Below are 26,874 nucleotides of genomic sequence, written 5' to 3'. Positions count from 1 at the left end.
ACAAGTGTTATTCTTTTATTCCTATTCATAGTTAAAATAAATCAACCTTAAGTCAGAGAATAAGAGGAGACTAAGTGAAAGATACAACAAATTAAAGCACCACTAAGTACTATGTACAACATGTCCTTATTTGTGGCAGGTGTTTTGGGTTGGTTGAACATTTTAGGGAATATGGGAACTAAGGGACATATTTACAAAGCATGGCAGAGTTGTGCACAGTTTATATGTTTCTCTCTAAAGAAAAAAAAGTTCTGACATAAAACAAATATTAATTCTCTACATCTTTATTTCATAAATTATTCAACCTTTATTTCAACCTGGTTAATACAGATGATTACTTTTTTTTACCAACACTCGGTTGCTCCGATCTGTAGTATAGTAAAGCCTGCTTACACACAAACATGTCCTTCCCAAAACAGTACCACACATTGACAGATCTTAATAGGATGCTAAATGAGGAAATAGAAAGGAATGTCCTGTCATCTACATTCCAGAAGTAGAAATGGGGACAAGCTTGGAGAAGAGTTGGCTTTACATGTACAGTTCAGGCAAAACAAAATGAACAGTAAAGAAAAGGCTGTGGAAAGTGGCAGTTGTCTTGCCAGTCCATGGAAGTGTGTGTGTCCAGTTTAAGTGATACTTGTAAGCATCAGTAAGTCCAAAATGTTACTGAATATTGCAAGTGAAGGAAGGTGCCTAAGAAGAGAGGATAGACCGATTCTTCTCCTCATCTTTCCCTGGGGGTGATCCCATCAGCAAGACTGTGTTGACATGCACATCTTCATCATCTGATTGGATGACTTGGGTGTCCCGTCCGTCCTCATTGGTGTTCTGGCTGTTGGTGGAGGAGGTGGAGGCCACGCGGAACTTCCCATCACAACCGTCAGTGTAGTGGAGAGAGCGTCCCTGGTTGATTACCTTATCGTTGTTGTTGTTTCCATGAACTACTGTAGGTAAAATTAAGGGGATATTAGACAAAAGATTCTCAGTGCTACGCTCAATATTGCAGTTAGTGTTGCCAGCTAGTATAGGGGAGGATAAAAGCCTCGACTCTCTGCCAAATACTACACTATCAACATAGGACGGCCTCAGACTGGCGTCTCCCCTCCACTCACATTTACCTGGCAGAGGGGAGGCCAGCACCCCCTCATCCCCTCCAGAGCCGAGGAAGACATCCAGTGCTTCCTGGTCAGAGATGTCCACGAGGTCCATCTGCTCCAGCATGTCCACATTAACCTCCATGGACGAGACACTGCCAATGGGAGCTAACAACAACCCAAGAGACAACCGTGAGGTTGATTAGAGGCATATAATGCCAGTTTCACTTCTCATAGGAAATGTTTAGCAACATTGAGAAACTTTCACGTGTGTATATTGAACAAAAATATAAATGCAACATGCAACAATGTCAAAGATTTTACTGAATTACAGTTCATATAAGCAGATTAGTCAATTGAAATTGATAAGGCCCCAATCTATGGATTTCACATGGCTGGGCAGGGGTACAGGCCCAGCGAATCAGAATGAGTTTTTCCCCACAAAATGGCTTTATTACAGACAGAAATACCACCCCCTCCCCTCAGACGATGACGCAGGTGAAGAAGCTGGATGTGGAGGTCCTGAGCTGGCGTGGTTACATGCGGTTGTGAGGCCGGTTGGACGTACTGCCAAATTCTCTAAAACAACATTGGAGGCGGATTATGGTAGAGAAATAAACATTAAATGATCTTGAATCAGCATGCCAATTGCACACTCCCTCAAAACTTGAGGCATCTGCGGCATTGTGTTGTTTAACAAAGATGCACATTTTAGAGTGACCTTTTGTTGTCCCCAGCACAAGGTGCACCTGTATAATTATCATGCCATTTAATCTGCTTTTTTTTAGGCCGCACCTGTCAGGTAAGGATGGATTATCTTGGCTAAAGGAGAAATGCTCACTAACAGGGATGTTAACAATTTGTGCACAAAATGTGAGAGAAATAAGCTTTTGTGCGTATGGAACATTTCTGGGAAACTTATTTATTTTTGTTCGGTGTAATATGGCGAGTGATAGAAAGCGAGTACTTGAATTGTGCGGACTTGGATATAGGGTTATGGATAGGGTTTGGGTTGAGCCATGATTTGAACATTAATCTAGGTTTAGTATTAGGGTTGAGCCATGGTTTGGACATTAATCTAGGTTTAGTATTAGGGTTTAGCCAGGGTGTGGACATGAATCTAGTGTTAGGGTAATGGCTAAGGTAAGGGTTGAGCTTGGGTATGGACATGTGTGATGCTGACTGCGCTCACGTCTCTTATAGTCATGAATCTGCAAGTGGGCAGAGGACAGGTAGACATCCACATCGTGCTGAAAGACTTCCTCAAAGAAGCGCTGTCGCTCTCTCAGTTTCATCTGCTGGGCTGCGTCCATTCCTGGGACCCTCTGAGCATGCTCGGTCTCCGCTGGCACAGAGAACAACAGAACATATCTGTCAGAAACTCTGGTCAAACAGGTCTGCAAGATCAACACTCCCCAAAGCTGCAAGAAACAATGTGAATGCCAGAAAGGGGTAACACTGAACCATAGGAACAAAAAATGACAGGAAAACCCAGCCTTTACTGTAATCTCAGATTTTGGGGCTGTGAATTTTGGGCTTTTCATGTCCTCTTGCAGACTTGTTTTCCTTGGTACCACTCAGTAGCAGACACTTTTAGCATAATGTAGATAGAGCATGCATATGCAACATTTCTTACTAATGCTTTACGGTGAAATATGATTGCATGATTGATCCTGTAAAACATATCATACATTCTCTCCTTTGTTTTATTCATGAAACAACAAGTTTTAGGAACTCAGTTGGGGTATCAACTTACTATTGAGAGTAAGAATAGTAGAATAAACTGGGTGCAATCTAGAAATGTGGTTTTGCATCAGCAGTTGTGCATTTTCTCATGTTATGTCAGACTCTGACAGTCAATCAATTAGCCATGTCAGCTAACAATTTTTAGATTGGTAAATTAGACTAGCCAGCCATCTAAATTTGTAGTAATCATTGCAGAATCCCGACCAAGAACACGAGAAGTGAGCAAGCTACAGTGCATTCGGAGAGTATTCAGACCACTTGCCTTTTTCCACATTTTGTTACGCTCCACAGTCTTATTCCAAAATTGATTCAATACAATGTTTTCCTCATCAATCTACACACTATAACCCATAATGACAAAGTGAAAAACATTTTCTTTTTCAAATGTATTAAAAATAAAAAACAGAACTAGGTTATTTACATTCAGACCCTTTTGCTATGAGGCTCAAAATTGAGCTTTGGTGCATCCTGTTTCCACTGATCAACCTTTAGATGTTTCTACAACTTGATTGGAATCCACCTGTGGAAAAATTAAATTGATTGGACATGATTTGGAAAAGCACACACCTGTCTATATAAGGTCCCATGGTTGACAGCGCATGTCAGAGCAAAAACCAAGGCTTGAGGTAGAAGGAATTGTCCTTAGAGCTCCGAGACAGGATTTTGTCGAGGCACAGATCTGGGGAAGGGTACCAAAGAATGTCTGTAAAATTGAAGGTCCCCAAGAAAACAGTGGCCTGCATCATTCTTAAATGGAAGAAGTTTGGAACCAACAAGACACTTCCTAGAGCTGGCCGCGCAATCAAACTGAGTAATCATGGAAGAAAGGCCTTGGTCAGGGAAGTGACAAAGAACCCGATTGTCACTCTGACAGAGCTCTAGAGTTATAGTTCCTCTATGGAAATGGGAGAACCTTTCAGAAGGACAACCATATCTGCAGCACTCCACCAATCAAGCCTTATGGTAGAGTGGCCAGACGGAAGCCTCTCATCAGTAAAAGGCACATGACAGCCCGCTTGGAGTTCGCTAAAATGCATCTAAAGACTCTCAGACCATGAGAAACAAGATTCTCTGGTCTGATAAAACAAAGATTGAACTCTATGGCCTCAATGCCAAGGATCACATCTGGAGGAAACCTGGCACCATCCCTATGGTGAAGCATGGTGGTGGCAACATCATGCTGTGGGGATGTTTTTCAGCGGCAGGGACTGGATGAACAGAGCAAATAGCAAAGATGAACAGAGCAAAGAACAGAGAGATCTGTGATTAAAACCTGCTCCAGAGCGCTCAGGACCACCCAGGGGGCAGGCTTCTCCCACATACCTGAACCTGGCTTCACCTTTAACCCCAACACTTGTCACAAGTAAGGAGAGAGAGAAATGTTTACTTAAGGTTTAGGGTAGGGCTGTTATGGTGACGGTAATACGTGACCTTCTCCAAAACTGCGCTCTGATGGTGCATATGATTATTAGTAGAGTACCAAACTTGCTAACTGCCAGTTGCTAATGTTCTGGTACTCAGCACTCTGTCTCTCTAATCACACTGACATCAATGCAAATGTAATTAAAAATCTAATCAAACACTTCATGAGTGCCCATGAGCTCATATTGCGCAACGTTTCTATAGGCGCGATAAAACCGTTTTTATGGCCTCTTTTAAAAAGAGGATCCAATCAGCTTTCTATAGGCTAGGCCTACTATATTTATTTCTCAACTTTCTAAATATTAAGCACATTGCTTCGATTTACAACAGGAGTATAGCTGGCTGGCATGAAAATAAACCACAGGGAAAATCTCACCTATTCCGACAGGTGCATGATAATGGTCTAAATCATAACACATTTCACACATATATTATTTAGTATATGTAAAGACAAGATTCAAATAGTCTGATGAGTGACGATATTATCACTTGTGAATGATGTATTATCACTTAATGATGCCCTGCATGTGCAGTAAGGTTTACCTTCCAACAAGACAAAGACCCAAAGCACACACATGCTTGAAAATAGCTGTGCAGAAACGCTCCCCATCCAACCTGACAGAGCTTGAGAGAATCTGCAGAGAAGAATGGGAGAAACTCCCCAAATACAGGTGTGCCAAGCTTGTAGCATCATACCCAAGAAGACTCGAGGCTGTAATAGCTTGTCACGCCTTGGTCTTAGTATTTTGTGTTTTCGTTAATTAGTTGGTCAGGCCAGGGTGTGACATGGGTTTATGTTGTTGTATTTCATAGTGGGGTTTTTTGTAGTATTTGGGATTGCGGCTGAGTAGGGGTGTTGTATAGGCTTGGCTGCCTGAGGGGGTTCTCAATCAGAGTCAGGTGATTCTCGTTGTCTCTGATTGGGAACTGTATTTAGGTAGCCAGGGTTTCACTTTGTATTTCGTGGGTGATTGTTCCTGTCTCTGTGTTAGTGTTCACCAGACAGGCTGTATAGGTTTTTCACGTTCCGTTTGTTGTTTTTGTATTTATAAGTTATTTCATGTATCGTCATTTGTTTCATTAAAGACATGAGTAACCAACACGCTGCATTTCGGTCCGACTTTCTTGCGACAAACGAAGAACGTCGTTACATAGCTGCTTATTAAGGTGCTTCAACAAAGTACTGAGTAAAGGATCTGAATACTTATGTAAATGTGATATTTCAGTTTTTTATTTTTAATAAATTAGCAACAATTTCTAAAAACCTGTTTTTGCATTGCTTTATGCGATTTTATGTGTAGATTGATGAGGGAAAAACCAATGTAATCAATTTCAGAATGAGGATGTAACCTAACAAAATGTGGAAGAAGTCAAGGGGTCTGAATTCTTTCCGAAGGCACTGTATATACAGGGTCAGTTCGAATAGCATATGTACAATGTTCAGGGATACTGGAGTGATAGAGGTACAGTAGATAATGTATGAATAAGGGTATATGATAAACAGAGTAGCAGCAGCATATATGATGATTGTATGTGAGTGGGTGTGTAGAGTCATCATAAATGTGTGTGCATGTTGTGTTTGTGAGAGCAAACAAAGTGTGTGTGTGTGTGTGTGTGTGTTGGAGTATCAGTGTGCTTGAGTGTGTAGATTCTTGTGAGTGTGCATAGAGAGTGCAAAAATAAAATAACAGTCAACTCAGATAGCCCGTGTAGCCATTTTGTTAATCTATTTAGCAGTCTTGTGGCTTGGGGATAGAATCAGTTCAGGAGCCTGTTGGTGTCAGACTTGATGCACTGGTAGAGCTTGCTGTGTGGAACCAGATGGAATACTCTATGGCTTGGGTTTCTGGAGTCTTTAACAAATTTCCCAGGCCTTCCTTTCACACTGTCTGATAGAGGTCCTGGATGGCTCGGAGCTCAGCCCAAGTGACGTACTGGGCTGTCCGCACCACCACCTGTAGCACCATACAATCAAGGGCAGTGCTGTTGCCATACCAAACAATGAAGCAGCCTGTCAAGATGCTCTCATTGGTGCAGCTGTACCTTTTGAGGATTTGAGGGCCCACGCCAAACATTTTTAACCTCCTGAGGGGGAGGAGGTGGTGTCATGCCTTATTCACGACTGTGCGGGAATGTGTGGACCGTTTTAAGTTCTTAGTGATTTGGACACTGAGGAACCTGTAGCTCTCGGCTCGTTCCACTGCAGCCCGGTTGATGTGGATGGGGGCGTGCTCACCCCTCCGTTTCCTGGACTCCATGATCAGCTCCTTTGTTTTACTGACATTGAGGGAGAGGTTGTTGTCCTGACACTAAGAATAAACCCCTGTGGAGTCCCCGTGTTGAGGATCAGTGTTGCAGAGGTAATGTTGCCTACCCTCACCACCTGGGGTCGATCCGTCAGAAAGTCCAGGAACCAGTTGCAGAGGGAGGTGTTCAATCCCAGGGTCCTAAGCTTGGTGACGTGCTTGGAGGGGACAATGGTGTTGAATGCTAAGCTGTAGTCAATGAACAGCCTTCTCACATACAGCTCAAGTCCGAAGTTTACATACACTTAGGTTGGAGTCATTAAAACACATTTTTCTACCACTCCACAAATTTCTTGTTAACAAACTATAGTTTTGGCAAGTCGTAAGGACATCTACTTTGTGCGTGACACAAGTCATTGTTTTCAGACAGATTATTTCACTTATACAGTGGAGCAAAAAATTATTTAGTCAGCCACCAATTGTGCAAGTTTTCCCACTTAAAAATCTGGTATGCGCCCAGGTAGGACGCCAGGTGGCGCCTCTAGAGGGGGGGGGGCTACTGTCACGCCCTGATCGGTTTCAATTGCTGTTGTGATTGTCTCCACCCCCCTCCAGTTGTCACCCATCTTCCCCATTATCTTCTGTGTATACAGTGGGGCAAAAAAGTATTCTAAACTTTTGTTATTGAACAAATACTTATTTTCCACCATAATTTGCAAATGAATTCATTAAAAATCCTACAATGTGATTTTCTGGATTTTCTTTTCTCATTTTGTCTGTCATAGTTGAAGTGTACCTATGATGAAAATTACAGGCCTCTCTCATCTTTTTAAGTGGGAGAACTTGCACAATTGGTGGCTGACTAAATACTTTTTTTGCCCCACTGTAATTCACTGTATCACAATTACGGTGGGAAAGACGTGTACATACACTAAGTTGACTGTGCCTTTAAACAGCTTGGAAAATTCCAGAGAATTATGTCAGGGCTTTAGAAGCTTCTGATAGGCTAATTGACATCATTGAGTCAATTGGAGGTGTACCTGTGGATGTATTTCAAGGCCTACCTTCAAACTCAGTGCGTCTTTGGTTGACATCATGGGAAAATCAAAATAAATCAGCCAAGACCTCAGAAAAAAATTGTAGACCTCCACAAGTCTGGTTCATCCTTGGGAGCAATTTCCAAACGCCTCAAGGTACCACGTCATCTGTACAAATGATAGTGCACAAGTATAAACACCATGGGACCATGCAGCTGTCATACCTCTCAGGAAGGAGACGTGTTCTGTCTCCGAGAGATGAACGTACTTTGGTGCGAAAAGTGAAAATCAAAGGAACTTGTGAAGATGCTGGAGGAAACAGGTACAAAGTATCTATATACACAGTAAAACAAGTCCTATAATGACAGCAAGGAAGAAGCCACTGCTCCAAAACCGCCATAAAAAAGCCAGACTATGGTTTGCAACTCCACATGGGGACAAAGATCATACTTTTTGGAGAAATGTCCTCTGGTCTGATGAATCAAAAATAGAACTGTTTGGCCATAATGACCATCATTATGTTTGGAGGAAAAAGGGGGAGGCTTGTAAGCCGATGAACACCATCCCAACCATGAAGCACGGGGTGGCAGCATCATGTTGTGGGGGTGCTTTACTGAAGGAGGGACTTGTGCACTTCACAAAATAGACGGCATCAATGGGAAGGAAAATTATGTGGATATATTGCAGCAACATCTCAAGACATCAGCCAGGAAGTTAAAGCTTGGTCGCAAATGGGTCTTCCAAATGGACAATGACCCCAAGCATATTTCCAAAGTTGTGGCAAATTGGCTTATGGATAACAAAGTCAAGGTATTGGAGTTGCCATCACAAAGCCCAGACCTTAGTCCTTCAGAAAATTTGTGGACAGAACTGAAAAAGTGTGTGCGAGCATGGAGCCCTACAAACCTGACTCAGTTACACAAGCTCTGTCAGGAGGAATGGGCCAAAATTCACCCAACTTATTGTGGGAAGCTTGTGGAAGGAAACGTTTGACCCAAGTTAAACAATTTAAAGGCAATGCTACCAAATACTAATTGACTTTATGTAAACTTCTGACCCACTGGGAATGTGATGACATAAATAAAAGCTGAAATAAATCATTGTCTATACTATTATTCTGACATTTCACATTCTTAAAGTAAAGTGGTGATCCTAACTGACCTAAGACAGGGAATTGTTACTAGGATTAAATGTTAGCAATTGTGAAAAACTGAGTTTAAATGTATTTGGCTAAGGTGTATGTAAACTTCCAACTTCAACTGTACGTAATTCCTCTTATCTAGGTGGGTGAGGGCAGTGTGGAGTGTAATTGAGATTGTATATGGATCTGTTGGGGTGGCAAATTGGAGTGGGTCTAGGGTTTCTGGTATGATGTAGTTGATATGTACCATGGACAGCCTTTCAGAGCACTTCATGATTACAGATGTGTGCTACAGGGCGCTAGTTATAGTGGCATGAAGCCTTAGAGTTCTCGGGAACAGGAATGATGGTGGTCAGCTTAAGACGTGGGGATTACAGACCCAGACAAATAGAGGTTCAAAGTGACTGTGAATATGCCTGCCATGTTTTGCGCGTTCTCTGAGAATTCAGACCTGTATACCATCTAGCCCTGCTGTTTTGCCAGTGTTGACCTAATTAAAGACCTCAGTCGGCCTCTGAGAGCAAGATCACTCAGTCCTCTGGGTTGGTGGGGGCTCTCACGCATGGCATGGTTGTTATTGTTGAAGTGTGCATTAAATGCATTGAGTTCGTCTGGTAGAGAGACTTCATGGGCAGATCCACACCATCAGTAGGGGGACCAGTATAATGTTTTGCTGCGAGGTGTGGGGCCAGCCAACCAAATCTCGCATAGGGCCCCCAAAATGCTAGAGCCGGCCCATTCTACATAAAGCTAATGCTTTTACTGTTGCAGACCCATACATTTCCTGACCAGTGTGGATGGCTTGAGAAATCAAAACATACAATATTCGCACAGTACCACAGTGTAATGTATTAATCGCTCAGCACCCACCAATTGCTTTGCAAATGCCAACTGTCAATTCCCTAAGTTAATCTTGTTTGGGATACAATGCAATCACATTTCCCACCTCATCAGCACCATTGTAATAAAGCAAAGTGCTGCTAGAGCCAGGGGAGGGGACAGCACACCAGTGTGATACGCAGGAGACAGGAAAGAGAAATGCAGGAACCCAGAATAACCTGAGGAATGCCAGTGTGTTCATGGCTCAGAGTAAATCAGGTTACATCACCTTTTATGGTGGGCTCCCTGAACACATCACGTATACAGACTGACAAGACATATTCTTCCACTGTCAACATAAAACTCAATCTGTAAACACAGTCACTAATGGATTAGCGATGGAATATGGACATCATAAAGTGACATATACATACATTTGAGCAGACAGCAGATTGATATACATTGGAGATTTCAACACAGCTCTGTAAAAGTGTTGCCCTCGCTCTGTCCTCTCACCACATCCGTATATTGACCCCCTACTCTGAAAAAAAGTGACTAGGGATTTAGGCATAATGAGAAGCTACAGGCAGGGATTGGGCTAATTGGATGAGGTTTCAGGATAGAAACAATGACAAGGGAAAGAGGAACTAGGCCTCCGACCACAGGACTGCAAGCTCCAAATGGGTGTCTGATTGTATTTTCACATCGTCTTCATAAAATGTTTTTTTTTTTACCTTGCTGAGTCATGACAAGGAATCACATGAAGCAGTGTTGCTTCTGTTTGTGTATGACCATGCTTCTCAGTAAGCAAATGGTACAGTATAATGATAATACCAATAGTGTTCCTCGTTTTCCTTTGTATGCAGAATAATTCAAGCCCATCTGAAAAGGGCAACAGACTCCCCCCAGTCCAGTCTGCTGTGTCAGCCCCAGCCTCCCCGTGGGTCCTGTGGAGTCCTCTGTCTAGTGATAGCAGGAGGCAGGCCTGTCACAGCAACTTCCTGTCTCCTTCAGTCTGACAGCCCTGTCCTGGGGCTTCGGGTCAGCTGGGGAGGAGAGGGGAGACGCCCTCTGGGCCTGTCTGTCTGTTTGTCTGCACCACTGGGCATTCGTGGGTAAACACTAAGACACTGAGCTGTGTGATGGAGAGCCTCTGACACCAGCCCAAGAAAACTCTCAGAGCTCCAGAGGCATAAAACCAAAACGACACAGCAAAAATACAGAGCTGGTGAGATGTCTACTGCGTCCTGCCAAACATTAAATGAGTTGTGGCGGTTCATAACATTGGTATTCTGTGTGCTCTATGGGTTACAAGTTTGCAGTCATGGAATTAGGCCACAACTGTGCTTCATCTTAGATTCTATCGCTCTGTGTATGTACACGACATAACTCATTACATTGAGCAACATAATTTCATCCGTCACTTCTATTTCCTAACATAACTTGCAGTGGTGTGCAGGCTAACAGCTATCTGACCAACTAAGCTAAACTGAGGCATGTAACAAGCCGATATAATTAGAAATATGTCTTTCCCTCCTGAAGCAGTCTCTACTCTCCTCTCCTTTCTTGTCTTCTCTTCTCTTATCATCCCCTTTTCTCTCCCCATTGTTAACATCAAGTGATGAAAAATCATTACCCAGCATTTAGAACTTTTTTCATTGTCATTTCCAACTCTGTATTTTCTAAAGGTCAAGTCTCCCAGAGCGGCTTTTTATGTAACCAACAGAGAGAGAAAGATAGTGTCACTGGTTTTACTCCCCCGCAGAAAGCAAAGCATGGTGTGAGTGATGGAGTTAGGATTACGTCATGAAGTCGTACGACAGAGCCCACTGAAACACTCTCACCATGCAGGCTGCTCTTTTTTCAGCCTCAATCTGGGAGATCATGTGAACTCATGGTGTGGGTCTACAGACATATACAATAGAAAACTCAACGGAAATCTAATACATCATCTGATTTCTCAATTTTCTCAATGCTAGGCTGAAAAATAAGCCTATTGTGATGTTTACTGCATCACTCGTGTGTACGGAACCCAAACGCATCACAAAGTGATGTCATAAAGTTATTACCTGTAATGCATCGTTGGTTTCTATGGAGACCTACAGATGTCGGATTTGAACTTGATCACTCTTTTGTCGCTCATTGGGATCAAGGCTTGCAATCAAAATCATTTTCTCTCTAACTTGCTCAAATGCTAAGCCTAGGTCCGATTACTGCAACATTCAAATGTACAAAAATGTACCTGAAATGCAGCCATACACACAGACAACCCACATTTTATATAGCTTAATAACACAAGATAGACATTGGTCTCCACGACATAAAAGTGTCTAGTGGATCCTAAGGGTGAGAATGGAGTTTAATTAGGTGGTCTAGCAGTTAAGGCCGGCATGCACATATAGGCCTACTGTATCAGTGTGGGTTTGATTCTGACCCACGCCTTTCTTGCACAAATAACTCAATCCCCCGATTGACCTGATGTAGTTACACATCTCAAATATGGACAGTCCAGGGTATTGTACCCCAGAACTTGATAAGAGATGCCCATACCAAACACTTTTGGATAACATAAATAGGAAACAAAACAATAACAATAAGTAGGTTACACCAACAATAGTTTCCATTCATACAAAGCGTTGGGTAAATTGTAATTGTGGATTTGCCGTGATAAACAAGAAAATACTTTATTTCTACTGTACGGAATGCTTGTCAAACAGATGAAAAGCCCTTTGTCTGTTGAAAAAGGACCAATATGTTGAGGTGACAATACCTACTAGAGGGCGAACATATCTTGAAAGACTTTGGTTGCAAGTAGGACATTGACATAGGCGGTGTTCGAGAGGATCAAAACCATAATGTACCATGGGTAAATTGTGGCTGACTGATGGATCTACAAATAATAATACTAATGTCTAGTGATTTGTGATGCAAGGTTCTTTGGAGATCAGTCAGTCGGCAGTTGCCTGCACTGTCAGCTGCAATGTTGAACAAGCCAATCATCTTTTAGGAATCGGTAATGAGGTGAACACTAATGGCTGCAACAGCTGTACGGGTGAATTTAGCGCAATCCGGTTTAACGAGACATCAACTGGCAAAATTTGTAGACAGGATGTCAAAATTGTCCCAATCCCGTGTATCCTTTGCCGGGGAGGCTATCCCATAACACTTTACGGGGAATTAATGGTTGACAGATGTAATGATGTACCCGTCTGGGATAATTTTCCAGAACAATAAGGATTAACTTTTGAAATGTAAGAATAACATTTATTTCCCAAATGATGTTCAATAAATTGCTTTCATATACATTTGGAATTCAAATGTTCAGGAACTTGTGTTCTGCCAAGCGAACTAACTAGCCAACACGTCGGATGTGATAGCTAGCTAGCAGGCTATCTCATCCTGCCTGTTGGCGGTTTTAGAGATTAACAACTAGTAGCATCAGCAATGTGTCAATTGTGAAGACCCAGACAGTTTCTGAATTATGAATTGGAGAACTTGCTAGTCAGTTACAGACTTGTAGCAAAATCGTCCCCCCCCCCATTTGTTTTCATGGACTAAAGTGGGCAACTGATCCCGTTTCACTCCATTGCATTGGCAGGAAATAAACAGTCCTGCCCGATTCTTTTGGAGGCAAGACATTTTAACGGCTGATGAAAAACGTAGGAAATGCAGCCAGCGGCGTTCCGTTCAATCTAGGCTTGTTAGACAGCAGAGTCTATTTTGCTAGCTAGCTGCATGCAGTGTCTGTCAACCTAGATGTAAACAACTTAACCAAGACAAAAAATATAGAACTGTTGACAAAACGATTGAATATTAATAAAGGTACTTGTGCCTTCAGCAACTTGAATTAGCACCGACATTTGAGTAGTGAGGTTAATTTCTTCCCCCTTGTCTGCTTGTTCCAGGTGGAAAGACATGACACCCTGCAGATGTAAAGAACTTGTGAACCTCCCAGCCACCATGATAGTCACCAATGGATGGAGCTTACAGCAGGTCAAGCAATATACTAGAGGACCCTATACTGTAGGATAATTATTCTGCTAGGTGTCCACATTCATTCATGAGCTACCGAGGAGATTGATATTGTTACTTGTCCATTTGTTATTCATGTCAGATTTTTCCATTTTGGGATAGTTGTTCACTGAATTGCTCATCCCGCTACAGTTCTTATGACATTGCCAGCAGTAAGATTTGAGTTCAATATCCAAAAATACAAGGGCTGTCACTTTCTATTTTCTGACAAAAATAGCTGTGCCCAAAACAACTCCTCAGGCTTTAACAGGGATCCCACATCTGTGACACATCATAATGGTTACATCCATATAAAAGCCCATTGCTTTCAAAGCTTTGCTCACATTGCTTTCAGAGAGCGTCTCAGGAGTTTTTGTCTATTGCTTTTCGTTGTACAAAAACTCAAGACCGACACGATTGATAGCCGAATATACTAAGATAGGTCAATCCCAGAGTGACCCGACTGCCCCTGAAGGGCAAACTGATCAGGAAAAAGATGCAGTAAAATGAAATAATAAGAAGACCCGTTTATTCATGTCTTCCAGTCTGCTGCTGACCTGCTGTGGGGTTGGCTCTGGCAAGAAGGAAAAAAAGAACCAGGATCAAACTCCTCTGAACATAGAAATATAAATGACAACCACAGCAGACCAACATCGTCTGTTTCACATGGTAGGTCTATATTTGCCTCAGGAAGATGAAACAGGAAAAAAAGCCAACCAGACCTCAAGACCCCAGAACTTGACCATGGAAAAAGAATGAAAGATGCTAAGAACCAAGAATGCTGACCAAACTCCTACAAATCATCCAGATCTGCCTCATCCAGAGGAAGCGGGAAAAGAAAGATCCAGACCAAGCCTTGACAACCTGCACACCAGACCCTGACTATGACACAGCAAATAACAAAGATCTATGGACTGAAAATCTGCCAGATCTCTGACATCAGATTCTCTCAGTCTCAGCAGATCAAAGACTCCCATCGAGGAGATCAGGATTCTTCCAGACTGGTCTCCTTGTCCAGTGGTTACTATCCTCACTGCCTTACGCCAAAGTAACCCAGATTTTTCCAGAGTCAACTACAACTCCAACCTCCTCACGGTCATGGCATCACAACTGCCAATCCTGCTCCTCACCATCATTCATGAGGAACAGCAAAGGTCCCCAGGAATCTCTATTGGGCTGGCAGCTGCTTGGTGTGCCATCTCCATCACCTACCCCTTCGGACGACAAAAGAACCAAGACCACTGAGGAGAAACCATCGGTCAGCCCTGACAGTGTACATGAAGTGGAAAGAGTTTCTTCAGCGAGAAGTTCCATGACGCCTAACATCACAACCAAAGCTGAGACAACCGGCGCTTAACAGCAATACAGACAACTGCATCTCTACAGCAACATAAACACATGATCCGACCCCAATCTCTGTTAGTAATTTTAACCTTTGTCATTTATAAATTAATGCATATTATCTTTATAAGATAAGTGTAAGATATAGCTCAAGCTCTTAACATTTGTCCAAAAAAAGAAACCTCAATGGATCAGGGTCTCTTTACTATGTCCCCTGTCAGGTATAGATGGCATTCAACAAGGTCACTGGAGAGGTCTGCATGCTCAGACCAGAGCTGTTCAGTGTAGGCATGGGGAAAGAGAGTGACTCCTTTTTCTCTTCTCACAGTCTTACACAACCAGATAACCAGACACTGTGTTCTCTCATAACGGCACAGTGGAAGCCATGCTGACAAAGCAAGATGCCAGACAGAATTGAGGCCAGGCATCTGAGGAGGATGTCCAACATGAACTTGAATTCGTTTGGATTTCTGGGATATCAAAACATGCCAGAGTGCATCTCAAAATTCTGGTGAAATGACCAATATCTTAGGGCTCTTTAAAACAAAATGTCTTAAAGATGTAAAGTCCCCTGTTTTGGGGACCTTCGTGGTTATGGTTCCGGTCCCAACCGACATTTCACTTATATATTGATATGTGGTCACCATAGATCAAAATGGCTTGCAATGAGTGGTAACCCTAATTCTCACAGTTGTATGTTTCTTCTGCCTGTGTGAAGTCCAACTCCTGGCTGAACACTACCTCACAGCATATGCCTGGAATCCTTACATTGTAATATGGTTTCGCCACTGTAGCACATTCAGAGATCCATTTATATCCAGTAATCTAAAATGTATGGATTTTAAACAAAACACACTTTCTGTTTGTCATAGACGAACATGATTAATATGAGATAAAAGGCAAGTTCAAGAAGCCAAGTTCTGTGAGACGTTCACAGTGATGGATTTTAAACAAAACACACTTTCTGTTTGTCATAGACGACCATGATTAATATGAGATAAAAGGCAAGTTCAGGAAGCCAAGTTCTGTGAGACGTTCACAGTGATGGATTTTAAACAAAACACACTTTCTGTTTTGTCATAGACGAACATGATTAATATGAGATAAAAGGCAAGTTCAAGAAGCCAAGTTCTGTGAGACGTTCACCGTGATGGGGGCAGATGTATTGATCAAGTGACTTTTAGAAAATATGAGGATGGTGAGGATCTTTCTTACAACAGGCCTACAAGCCCTCAGTCCAGCCTCTCTCAGCCTATTGTGGACAGTCTGAGCACTGACGTGTCTTCCTGGTGTAACTCGGGAAGTTGTTGTTGCCATGCTGTACCTGTCCCGCAGGTGTGATGTTCTTATGTACCGATCCCGTGCAGGTGTTGTCACACGTGGTCTGCCACTGCGAGGACAATCAGCTGTCTATCCTGTCTCCCTGTAGCGCTGTCTTGTGCGTCTCACAGTTTGGACATTGCAATTTATTGTCCTAACCATATCTACAGTCCTCATGCCTCCTTGCAGCATGCCTAAGGCATGTTCACACAGATGAGCAGGTGTTTTTCAGAGACAGTAGAAAGGCCTCTTAAATGTTCTAATTTTTCATAACTGTGACCTTAATTGCGTACCGTCTAAGCTGTTAGTGTCTTAACAAATGTTCCACAGGTGCATGTTCATTAATTGTTTATGGTTCATTGAACAAGCATGGGAAACAGTGTTTAAACCCCTTACAATGAAGATCTGTTAAATAATTTTGATTTTTATGAATTATCTTTGAAAGACAGGGTCCTGAAAAAGGGCTGTTTCTTTTTTTGTTGCTGAGTTTAGTTTGTTGAATAGGAAATACATCATATAAAATGTAACATTCTCATATTTTTATCATATTCGTACTGTGTACAAATGTGACTACACCTCAGTCATTTATTTATTTATAAATATTTTTACCAGAATGTGAGATTTGAACCTTTCTTGGAGTATGCAGAATTACTCGTTATTGTTTATGGCCCTCTCATGATAAATAATAACTTTGGGGGATTAAATAGAATACATTTTTGAGTAAATTTATTTAAATTGAAGAGGTTTATAAAGGTCCAATGCAGCTGTTTTTAATCACAATATCAAATCATTTCTGGGTAACAATTAAGTACCTTCCTGCAAGAACCTTGCTAGGACTGTCTGGGAGTGGGGAAGGGAAAACTGAAAATATGCTGTTATTGGCAGAGAGGTTTGGAGAAAACAATGTATTGGTCTGTTAGCTAATTTACAGCCTGGTGATGTCACCAGGCAGACCAAAACTCCATCGCACCAAAACAGGCTGACATTTCAGGCGATCTTTTCAAACAGCTTTTACACTAAATGTCCTTTGTCATAATTTTTGAAGTGTCTGACTATTATTCCTACCTCATAGTGTGGAAGAATTTTTGACTGCACAGGCATTTATTAAACCTAATGCAATGGTATATCTTAGCGCTGGCAATAGCACTATAGGTCTGGGTGTGTCAAAAATATTTTGGGTAATTTCACAGTGGGAATTATGGGCGCAATAGCTGATAGCCCAAAAGTGCTGGGTTTTGATGAATAAATAAGTTGTATGTGTGTGGAGGCTTGGCCCTTCACTGGTCACTCAGAACATGCTCCATGGCTAAATATGTGCTTGCTTGAAGTTGTGTATTTACAGTCTTTTGTTATCAGCTCCAATTGGAATGTTTCTCTGTTATACACTGAATGTTTCAAATATTTGGAACACCTTCCTAATATTGAGTTGCACCGCCTTTTGCCCTCAGAACAGCCTCAATATGTTGGGGCAGGAACTCTACAAGTTGTTGAAAGTGTGCCACAGGGATGCTGGCCCATGTTGACTCCAATGCTTCCCATAGTTGTGTCAAGTTGGCTGGATTGCCTTTGGGTGGTGGACCATTCTTCATAAACACGGGAAACTGTTTAGCGTGAAAAACCCAGCAGAGTTGCAGTTCTTGCCACACTCAAACCAGTGCACCTGGCACTTACTACCATACCTCTTTCAAAGGCACTTACATCTGTGTCTTGCCCATTCAGCCTCTGAATGGTACACATACACAATCCATGTCTCAATTGTTTTCAGTCTTAAAAATCTTTCTTTAACCTGTCTCCTTCCCTTCATTTACGCTGATTGAAGTGGATTTAACAGGTGACATCAATAAAGGACCATAGCCTTCATAGGTTATGTCATGGAAAGAGCAGATGTTCCTAATGTTTTGTAAACTCAGTGAAAATAGCCAGCCGAAACTAAATGTAGGCCTATCCCATGTTTGCTAAATATGTTGAACATGTTTGCAGTCCATATTGTTGTAAGTAACAGCAATAAGAAAAAATAAATAAACACAGCATTAGCACTGATACACGCCTACTGTACTCTAAATTGCAATTATGTCTGACAACTAACAGAAACCTGCTGCGCGCGTGCGCCATCGTGCATAAATGTATTTTGTCCCCCCACACTGATCGCGACACGCAGGTTAAAATATCAAAACAAACTCTGAACCAATTATATTAATTTGGGGACAGTTCGAAAAGCATTAAACATTTATGGCAATTTAGCTCGCTAGCTTGCACTTGCTAGCTAATTTGTCCTATTTAGCTAGCTGTTACTGTAGCTCGCTAATTTGTCCTGGGATATAAACATTGAGTTGTTATTTTACCTGAAATGCACAAGGTCCTCTACTCCACCAATTAATCCACACATAAAACAGTCAACCAAATCACTTATAGTCATCTCTCCTCCCTCCAGGCATTTTCTTCTCTTGACTTTATATTGCGATTGGCAACTTTCATAAATTACGTGCATTACCGCCCCCGACCTATTTCGTCTTTGTCACCCACGTGGGTATAACCAATGAGGAGATGGCACGTGGGTATCTGCTTCTATAAACCAATGAGGAGATGTGAGAGGCAGGACTTGCAGCGCGATCTGCGTCAGAAATAGAACTGACTTCTATTTTAACCCTAGGTAACGCTGGCGCGCTCAATAATTTAATTATTTCGATTTTTACATTTATTTTGCAACGCGAGCGGTGTAGTTGGCCTGTGAGCCATGGACATGCTAAGCGTTGACATTAAGCACGATTAAATTCACTTATGACAAGACCTAAAAAGATGATGAATAATTATAATAAAATGAAACTTGTTTTAAATAACCTATGTCTAAATACAGCGACAGGCACCATAATTGCTCCCCATGGGCATATGATATTGAGACAACGTAGGCTATAGAGGGTTTTATGAATATCTAAAAGCTGGAAAAACAGCCATTATAAAGGGGAATGTCTACTCACCGTTCTACTGCGTCCAACGGTTTCTGTCTCATATCATGGAGACTGCATTCACGGTAAATGCTGCATATGTCGGCTCAATCGTAAATTACCATTTCAATTGCTTCAGCTATACAAATTGAATATGACCCGTCACGTCAGTGCAATAGATCCTACAACCTGCATTGATGTATTTTTCTTAGAGGCCTGGGACCTGGCTTATACATGAGCTAAAGGAAGAGTAGTTAAAGATGCTTTTCTTCCTATTCCATTTAGTTACCATCTTGTCACCTTAAATCAATAAGGTGTGGGAAACTCACAACTGACCTTTTTAACCTCTGATCAGTACCCTAGGTCACACAATGATGTGATCACAAATGTCCTGGATTGATGAGATCACTTTTCCGGTCAGTCATTCTCCATTCCCTACCCAAACCCCCCCAGTTCACACCACAAGCGGATCCAGTGTGACAGCCAGCAGGCAACACAGAGTGGCTATTCAGGAGGGAGGAAGAGGAGGGAGGGCAATGAGAGAGGACTGGGACAAAAAGGATGAAGGCAGATTGTCTGATTTTCTTAAGACAGGTTTTTTCACAGTTTTTACTCACTCCCTCCCTCCGTCTCAGTGAATGCAGTGGGAGTTGTGGGAGGGACAGAGTGTAGGATTAGGGCTCAGTACCAGCTGGACGTGTGAAATTTGTCGGATTCAGACAGAGCCGGACATGTCAGCGTGCCCACTCTACCTTCCCACACAAAGACAAACACATATCTGACAGTAAAAACAAAAGAAATGCAAAAGCGGGGATGTGAGGGAATTGGGCCTGGGCCTGATTCTGAGGACTTGATGCGAGTGAGAGGAAGTTATTTTACTCAATGGGCATGTAGGGAAGGGTAGGAAGGGGTATCCCATTACATCAACAACGCATTGTCCCTCCCTGTATTCATCCTCACATTAGACCTTAGTGCTGAGAGGGTGATGACCGGAAGAGCCTCAGAACAGCAAACAGTGTTTGGGAACAAAACATGGATGATTAGCTTTCCAGATGATCCAGATGCTTTTGGGTTTTAGATCTTTCACCCGGGCTGCTGGTTTGTGGCCCCGCTAGAGCAGCTCTGAAACTAAAACCCTTATGGGAATGGCTACTTCCTTCTGTGCAAACTGATTATAGACTAGTTTGCCAGACTCTCATTTTGAGGGAATTCTCTGCCATACAGCATATTAAACCAGTGTTAAACCAAAACCACAGGCATCATTCTCATATTTCCCAGCATGCTCTATTGCAGGTAGATTTTTTAAATTGTTTCAATAACCATATTTTTGATTGATTAATCTTATGCTATTTATGTACAGTATAACATACATTTTAATAAACCAATACAATCTATTACTTGGATTTATTGCACCCATTACTGTACTAGTTGTTCCAGTTTACATGCTTTAGGTAGTCTCATATCTTAGTCATTCCAACCCGGCAGTCATTCTAAATTTGGAAAGAAAATACAAAATGTTGGAATTGCACATCACTCTGCAAGTCTCTCACCCTCTCTCTTTCTCTCTCCCTCCCTTCACCAGGCAGTGACTCCTGACCAGATACATCAGAACCAACAAGGCGTGATGTAATGCTGTTTGGGGAGATGAGACTGACCTTTTAATGTTGCTGAGGGGGTGGGAGGGCGACAGGAAACATTTTATTTTAACATGGACCATCTCATCACTTGTTCTGGAGTTTGAGAGGAGTCAGGTCAGGAGGGGAAGTGGACAGAACACAGAGAGGAGTGAGAAAGGTCAGATAAAGAGTAAATGTTTCAAAAGAAGTACAAAGGTGGGAGAAAGAAGGAATGTATTTTTAAATGTTTTATTTAAACCCTTATTTTACCAGGTAAATTGACTGAGAACTGGGGATGATTAGGTGGCCATGATGGTATGAGGGCCAGATTGGGAATTTAGCCAAGACACCAGGGTTAACAACTCTACTCTTATGGTAAGTGCCATGGAATCTTTAGTGACCACAGAGAGTCAGGAGACCGGTTTAACATCCCATCTGAAAGACGGCACCCTACACAGGGTAATGTCCCCAATCACAGCCCTGGGGCATTGAGATATTTTAGGGGGACCAGAGGAAAGAGTGCCTCCTATTAGTAATCCAACACCACTTCCAGCAACTTCTGATCTCCCATCCAGGGACCGACCAGGACAAACCCTACTTAGCTTCAGAGGAAAGCCAGCAGTAGGATTTAAAAGAGAAGCAACAGGAATTGGTGTGGAATAGACAGGGAGAGCCAAGAGAAGAAATGTGACAACTCTGATTGGGGCTCATTAGCTGAGGATGTCTTGCTGTTTTGACAGGATGTATTTTCTGCTGCTCTCATCATCACATTCCACTCTCAGCAGTCTAGTAGCTGGCTGAAGCAGGCGCTATGGAGATCACCAGCTGGCCATGACTGCCTGTAACTGGAAATTCACTGGATAAACTGCTGCGAATCAGGGGTCAACATTTAAACAGCTTCAGAAAAACTAGCTTTACCATCAGATTATATGAAGCCCTGTGCAATGACTTAGTTAATTGAAGAGGTTTGGTAGGTGGTATACTGACCTCAGTGGCAGGCAGCAGCCTCCCCTTCATAAAACAAGATGCCTCGCTTTACACTGCTTATTTTGGGTAAAGAGTGAATTATTGATGGTGAGAGTTGAGCAGTGTGTGTGTTTGTTTGGATTGTGTGTGTGGGATAAGCTTTTTGCAATGGGTTGAATCACAGCCTGGCACCACCACATATCTCACTCAGTAAACACCAAAATGACATTATGAACCCCCTCCTTCCCCCAGCACAAACATACACACCCCGAACAGACAATAGGACCATTTATGTGTCAGTCAGCCTCAATCTCCTGTCCTAGTGCCCTCTATGTGGTCCATGAGCAGACTACTGGTCCACAATGGACCCAAGCAGCTGACATCTGAGAAATGTCTCCATTAGACTACACTCACTCAGCATGAATGTGCAGGTTTAGCCAGGAGTGTTGTGGGAGTGGTGTCGGTCAACTGAGCTCCCTCCATCATGAGTTGAAGACTCCTAGTCATAATCACATGATAACTCATTACCAGTCCTTTGGCAATACATAAACTGTCCAATTGTTCATCTTCCCTGGTGTTCTTGGAACCTATTTGTTGCGGATCCTCTTTTTGTGATGAATAGTTATGTAAATGTAAATGTAAATAGTTCAGATTGCTATTTTCATATCAGTGGAGAGTGTCACTGAAATGTTTGGCTAAACCCAATAGAATAGTTCTGGCCTTGCACTGATCTATCATTTCTCAAATCTTGTGTTGTCACGAGCCTGCCCAGCTAGCACATAACGTTCTGAGAACCATATGTTTCTTAGAGCTTGTTGAGAGCTTGGTTGTCCTATGGTTATTTAGCATACAACCTTTTCACAATGTTCTGGGAATGGTGCAGGATACCCAGCTATCACAATGTTCTGAGAACAATAGGTGGCAATTTAGGTACTTCAGCATAATGTTTTCTACAGGTTTCCTCATGGTTCTATTTAAAGTCATGTTCTTTGAACATTAAGAAAACTTTCCATGAAAACCACAAGAAAACATTAATGTTCAAAGGTTATAATAATATTATTTAAAAACATACACAACCATTCAAAAGTTTGGGGTCTCATAGAAATGTCCTTATTTTTTAAAGAAAAACACTTTTTGTCCATTAAAATAACATCAAATTGATCAGAAATACAGTGTAGACATTGTTAATGTTGTAAATGACTGTTGTAGCTGGAAATGGCAGATTTTTTAAATGAAATATCTGCATAGTCGTACAGAGACCCATTATCAGCAACCATCACTCCTATGTTCCAATGGCACGTTGTGTTAGCTAATCCAAGATTATCATTTTAAAAGGCTAATTGATCATAAGAAATCCCTTTTGCAATATGTTAGCAGAGCTGAAAACTGTTGTCCTGATTAAAGAAGCAATAAAACTGGCCTTCTTTAGACTATTTGAGTATCTGGAGCATCAGCATTTGTGGGTTCAATTACAGGCTCAAAATGGCCAGAAACAAAGAACTTTCTCCTGAAACTCATCAGTCTATTCTTGTTCTGAGAAATGAAGGCTATTCCATGCGAGAAATTGCCAAGAAACTGAGGATCTCGTACAATGCTGTGTACTACACCCTTCACAGAACAGCGCAAATTGGCTCCCGTGGTCAGTTAGAAAAAAAAAACTCTATCTTGTTAAGTGTGTTCAGGTCTGTTGGCCACGCCCAGTAATTGGCCACACCTGATATTTTTAATGAGTGCTTGTTTCCTTTGAAGTAGGGTCTGCTTGAAAAGACTAAAATGAACAGCTTCGTATAAGTAAAAAAAAACATGGCATGCTAGCTCTATCCTGGTGGCACAGTGGACTAATGTCATGGATAGAGAACAGAATATCGTAGGCTCGAATTTCCCCGACGCCGTGCCACAATAAAACATTTATTAATTAATGCCTAAGCAAATTCATTTCCTGGAGTTCAAAACAGTTCACTGGACAGAGGTTGCTCTCTGGTTTAGTGATGAATTTTGTGGTTGAATTTATTCTGCCACTGTGTCTTCTTATTGTCTTGGCCTTAAGCTTATGTATCACAGTGTCAAAGCATATGAACCAACAGGTTATAAAGCAAAAAATGAAATTATCACAACACAGGTTGTAAAAGGGCTTTTTCTTCTGGCTTGGCTTCTGCGGTGATTTTACCCACACATCACTACTGATGGCTTCATTCCCAGAACCAATGGGAAAACAACAACTTACGTTTACACAACTTCCAAGGAATGCTAGCTGGGCGAGTAGTAGTTAGTAATTATCCTGCCATAGGTCCATGGTGAACAGCAAAGACCTGAAACCAATCCACTATGTACTTCCCATACAATGAATAATGGGAGTGATACCTGTGTTGATGTGGGAGAGGTTTAAGAGCTTTGTGTTTCCAGCATATATTGACAGATTTATGAATAATGAATAATAACTGTATTGTTGTATTTAATTAACTACAATATGCCTAAAGGCATTCACATGTACCTGGTCTGAATCCCGGGTTGTTTTTAACTAAGCAGAGAGTGGGATTTTTTTATTTCACCATTTAAGCCAGTTGAGAACAAGTTCTCATTTACAACTGCGACCTGGCCAAGATAAAGCAAAAGCAGTGCGACAAAAACAACAACACAGAGTTACACATGGAATAAACAAACAGTCAATAACACAATAGAAAAATATGTATACAGTGTGTGCAAAGGAGGTAAGGCAATAAATAGGCCATATTGGCGAAGTGATCACAATTTAGCAATTAACACTGGAGTGATAGATGTTCAGATGAGGATGTGCAAGTAGAAATACTGGGGTGCAAAAGAGCAGAAAAACAAATATGGGATGAGGTAGGTAGTTGGTTGGATGGGCTATTTACAGATGGGCTGTGTACAGGTGCAAGGATCGGTAAGCTGCTCTGACAGCTGATGCTTAAAGATAGTGAGGGAGATATAAGTCTCCAACCAGTGATTTTTGCAATTAGTTTCAGTCATTGGCAGCAGAGATCTGAAAGGAAAGGCGGCCAATGTAGGTGTTGGCTTTGGGGATGACCAGTGAGATATACCTGCTGGAGCGTGTGCTACAGGTGGATGTTGCTATGGTGACCAGTGAGCTGAGATAAGGCCGAGCTTTACCTAGCAAAGACTTATAGATGACTTGGAGCTAGTGGGTTTGGTGACGAATATGTAGCGAGGACCAGCCAACGAGAGCATACAGGTCACAGTGGTGGGTAGTATATGGGGCTTTGGTGACAAAACGGATGGCACTGTGATAGACTGCATCCAATTTGCTGAGTAGAATGTTGGAGGCTATTTTGTAAATGACGTCGCCAAAGTCGAGGACCGGTAGGATAGTCAGTTTTACGGATGATGGAAGATTTGTTCAAAGCGAATTAAGAGGACTTGGTCTTTGATCTGAGGGCTGCATAGATTAAAGGATATGAGTGGAAATACACATGTGCACGTATATTAACACATATAGATACACCCCCCCTAATAACAATCAAGTTGTTCTCTCGCCTAACCTCGTCCCCAGGCTAATTGCTACCAAATAGCATTAGAAAAATAAATATCTGGCTGATCAAGTTGTTGGTCAGCCATGCTTAGGGAGAAACTACAGTATCTACACTGCAGCAGTAGCAGTCAAAGTGAAATGAGTACAGGTGAACTAAAAACAGACTTGTGTTGTGACCATCTCTCCATCAGTACAGTACCAGGCTGTGTCTGCCAGGACAGTACCAGGCTGTGTCTGCCTCGGTGGGAGGCTGGCTCCGTTTTAAAGGAGCACTCTGGCAGCAACCATCCTGTCTGTGACCATTCAATACCAACTGCACACTCACTTCATAATTCTCAGCCCGTCATCTAACTTTTCAACAATGTGACACCAGCTGTTCAGTCCTCCAAGCCAACCCAAACTGCTGTGCCTCCAAACATAACATTCCCACACAATTCAGTCCATACAGACAGGGCGCTGGGCATCGGGACTGGTCAACGCAACAGATGGAAGATGTCTTCTCTCACAGTCATGTTCTGATCCAATTTAGCCCCAGATGCCACTGACTGACTGACAAATTAAATTACCCCTATCTGGGTTTCTCTGTGAGAGCACCGTCTGTAGGACAGTCTATAGCCCTATGTCACTGCAGTAAATCTGTTCCCATAAGAGATAGACACACAATCTCATTAGGAGTTAGAGATTTATGTCAGTGAAACCAATGGATGCCTTTGTGGCCCCAAACCAAAATTAGAATGTATCCCTTTAAGAACCCTCAGCGGCTTGAGTAGAGTCCCGCTGATTACAGCGGGACAGTATATACGGTGATGATTCAACATTCTTGTCTTTATTTGGTCAGGAAAGCATGTACAGTATGCCAGCCTTAGTAACATCAAAACAGCAGGTCCTTACCACATCGGCTGAACATTCAAAGCAGCCAACACCCACACTGACACATTGAAATGCTCAAACACCACCAACATCAACAACAACAACAACATCAACCACAACAGGAATCAGTATTTCACCCATAATTACTTCAACAGGTTCTGTTGATTGTGGCTTGATTTATGTTTTGCTTCCCTAAATATTGAATGTGTTTGTCTGTCTGTAAAAGCTAAAGCAGATAGAAAAATTATTGTCCATATTTTGTTATGTATCTTTCTGCTCAGCAATAGGGGGATTACAGTAAATGAACCTATGTAGAAAGTTAATAAAAACAGTACAGTACAGAATAAATTACAAAAATGATCTGAAATAACTTACGGCGTATTCACACAGTGACACAGTCTTTCCAACTTCTACACATTCAAGCAGTTGTTGAGAGAACTAAATAAGCTGTAAAGTTACTCACAGGGTAGACGCTTGTTGTGGAGGTTTGCCCCAGATGAGCTCATGGTGCTCGCAGATTCAGACAGAGAGCTGCAGAATCAGATAAGATGTGCTGTTGAGGAGGACTGGAGGGTCAGTTCACACAGTCAGGCACAGAGATGCGATGAGGTGGGGAACAATCAGCCCTCCAGAGCTTTAGCAGGACAGCTCATCGCCTCCTCCTCTCCTGGGACAGAGAGACAGAGTCAAAGCACTCCCAAGAAAGTCACTGGCTCTCTCAAGCACACGCTCTCTCTTCTACAGGACCCTTCTCCCTTAGTGTACTCAATCAGTCAACTAAAGTATTTGGAT

The 26,874-nt window shown here is 42.1% G+C and overlaps 1 protein-coding gene across 2 annotated transcripts; it reads right to left on the bottom strand.

Moving 5' to 3' along the window:
• On the bottom strand, positions 1–26,874 carry LOC135542115 (dysbindin-like). 2 transcript variants are annotated; one of them, XM_064968774.1, is made up of 4 exons: positions 26,546–26,874; positions 2,290–2,442; positions 1,116–1,265; positions 1–947 (listed from the first exon to the last, which is right to left on the bottom strand). In XM_064968774.1, the coding sequence occupies exons 1-4, from the start codon at positions 26,586–26,588 to the stop codon at positions 697–699; spliced, it is 597 nt and encodes a 198-aa protein (XP_064824846.1). In that variant the 5' UTR covers positions 26,589–26,874; the 3' UTR covers positions 1–696. The 2 variants fall into 2 exon arrangements, with proteins under 2 accessions (XP_064824846.1, XP_064824847.1); XM_064968775.1 differs by having other exon boundaries at positions 1,122–1,265.

Source organism: Oncorhynchus masou, chromosome 6 (genome assembly GCF_036934945.1).
Source record: "Oncorhynchus masou masou isolate Uvic2021 chromosome 6, UVic_Omas_1.1, whole genome shotgun sequence".
NCBI lineage: Eukaryota > Metazoa > Chordata > Actinopteri > Salmoniformes > Salmonidae > Oncorhynchus > Oncorhynchus masou.
This window is presented reverse-complemented; position numbering and strand designations above follow the sequence as displayed.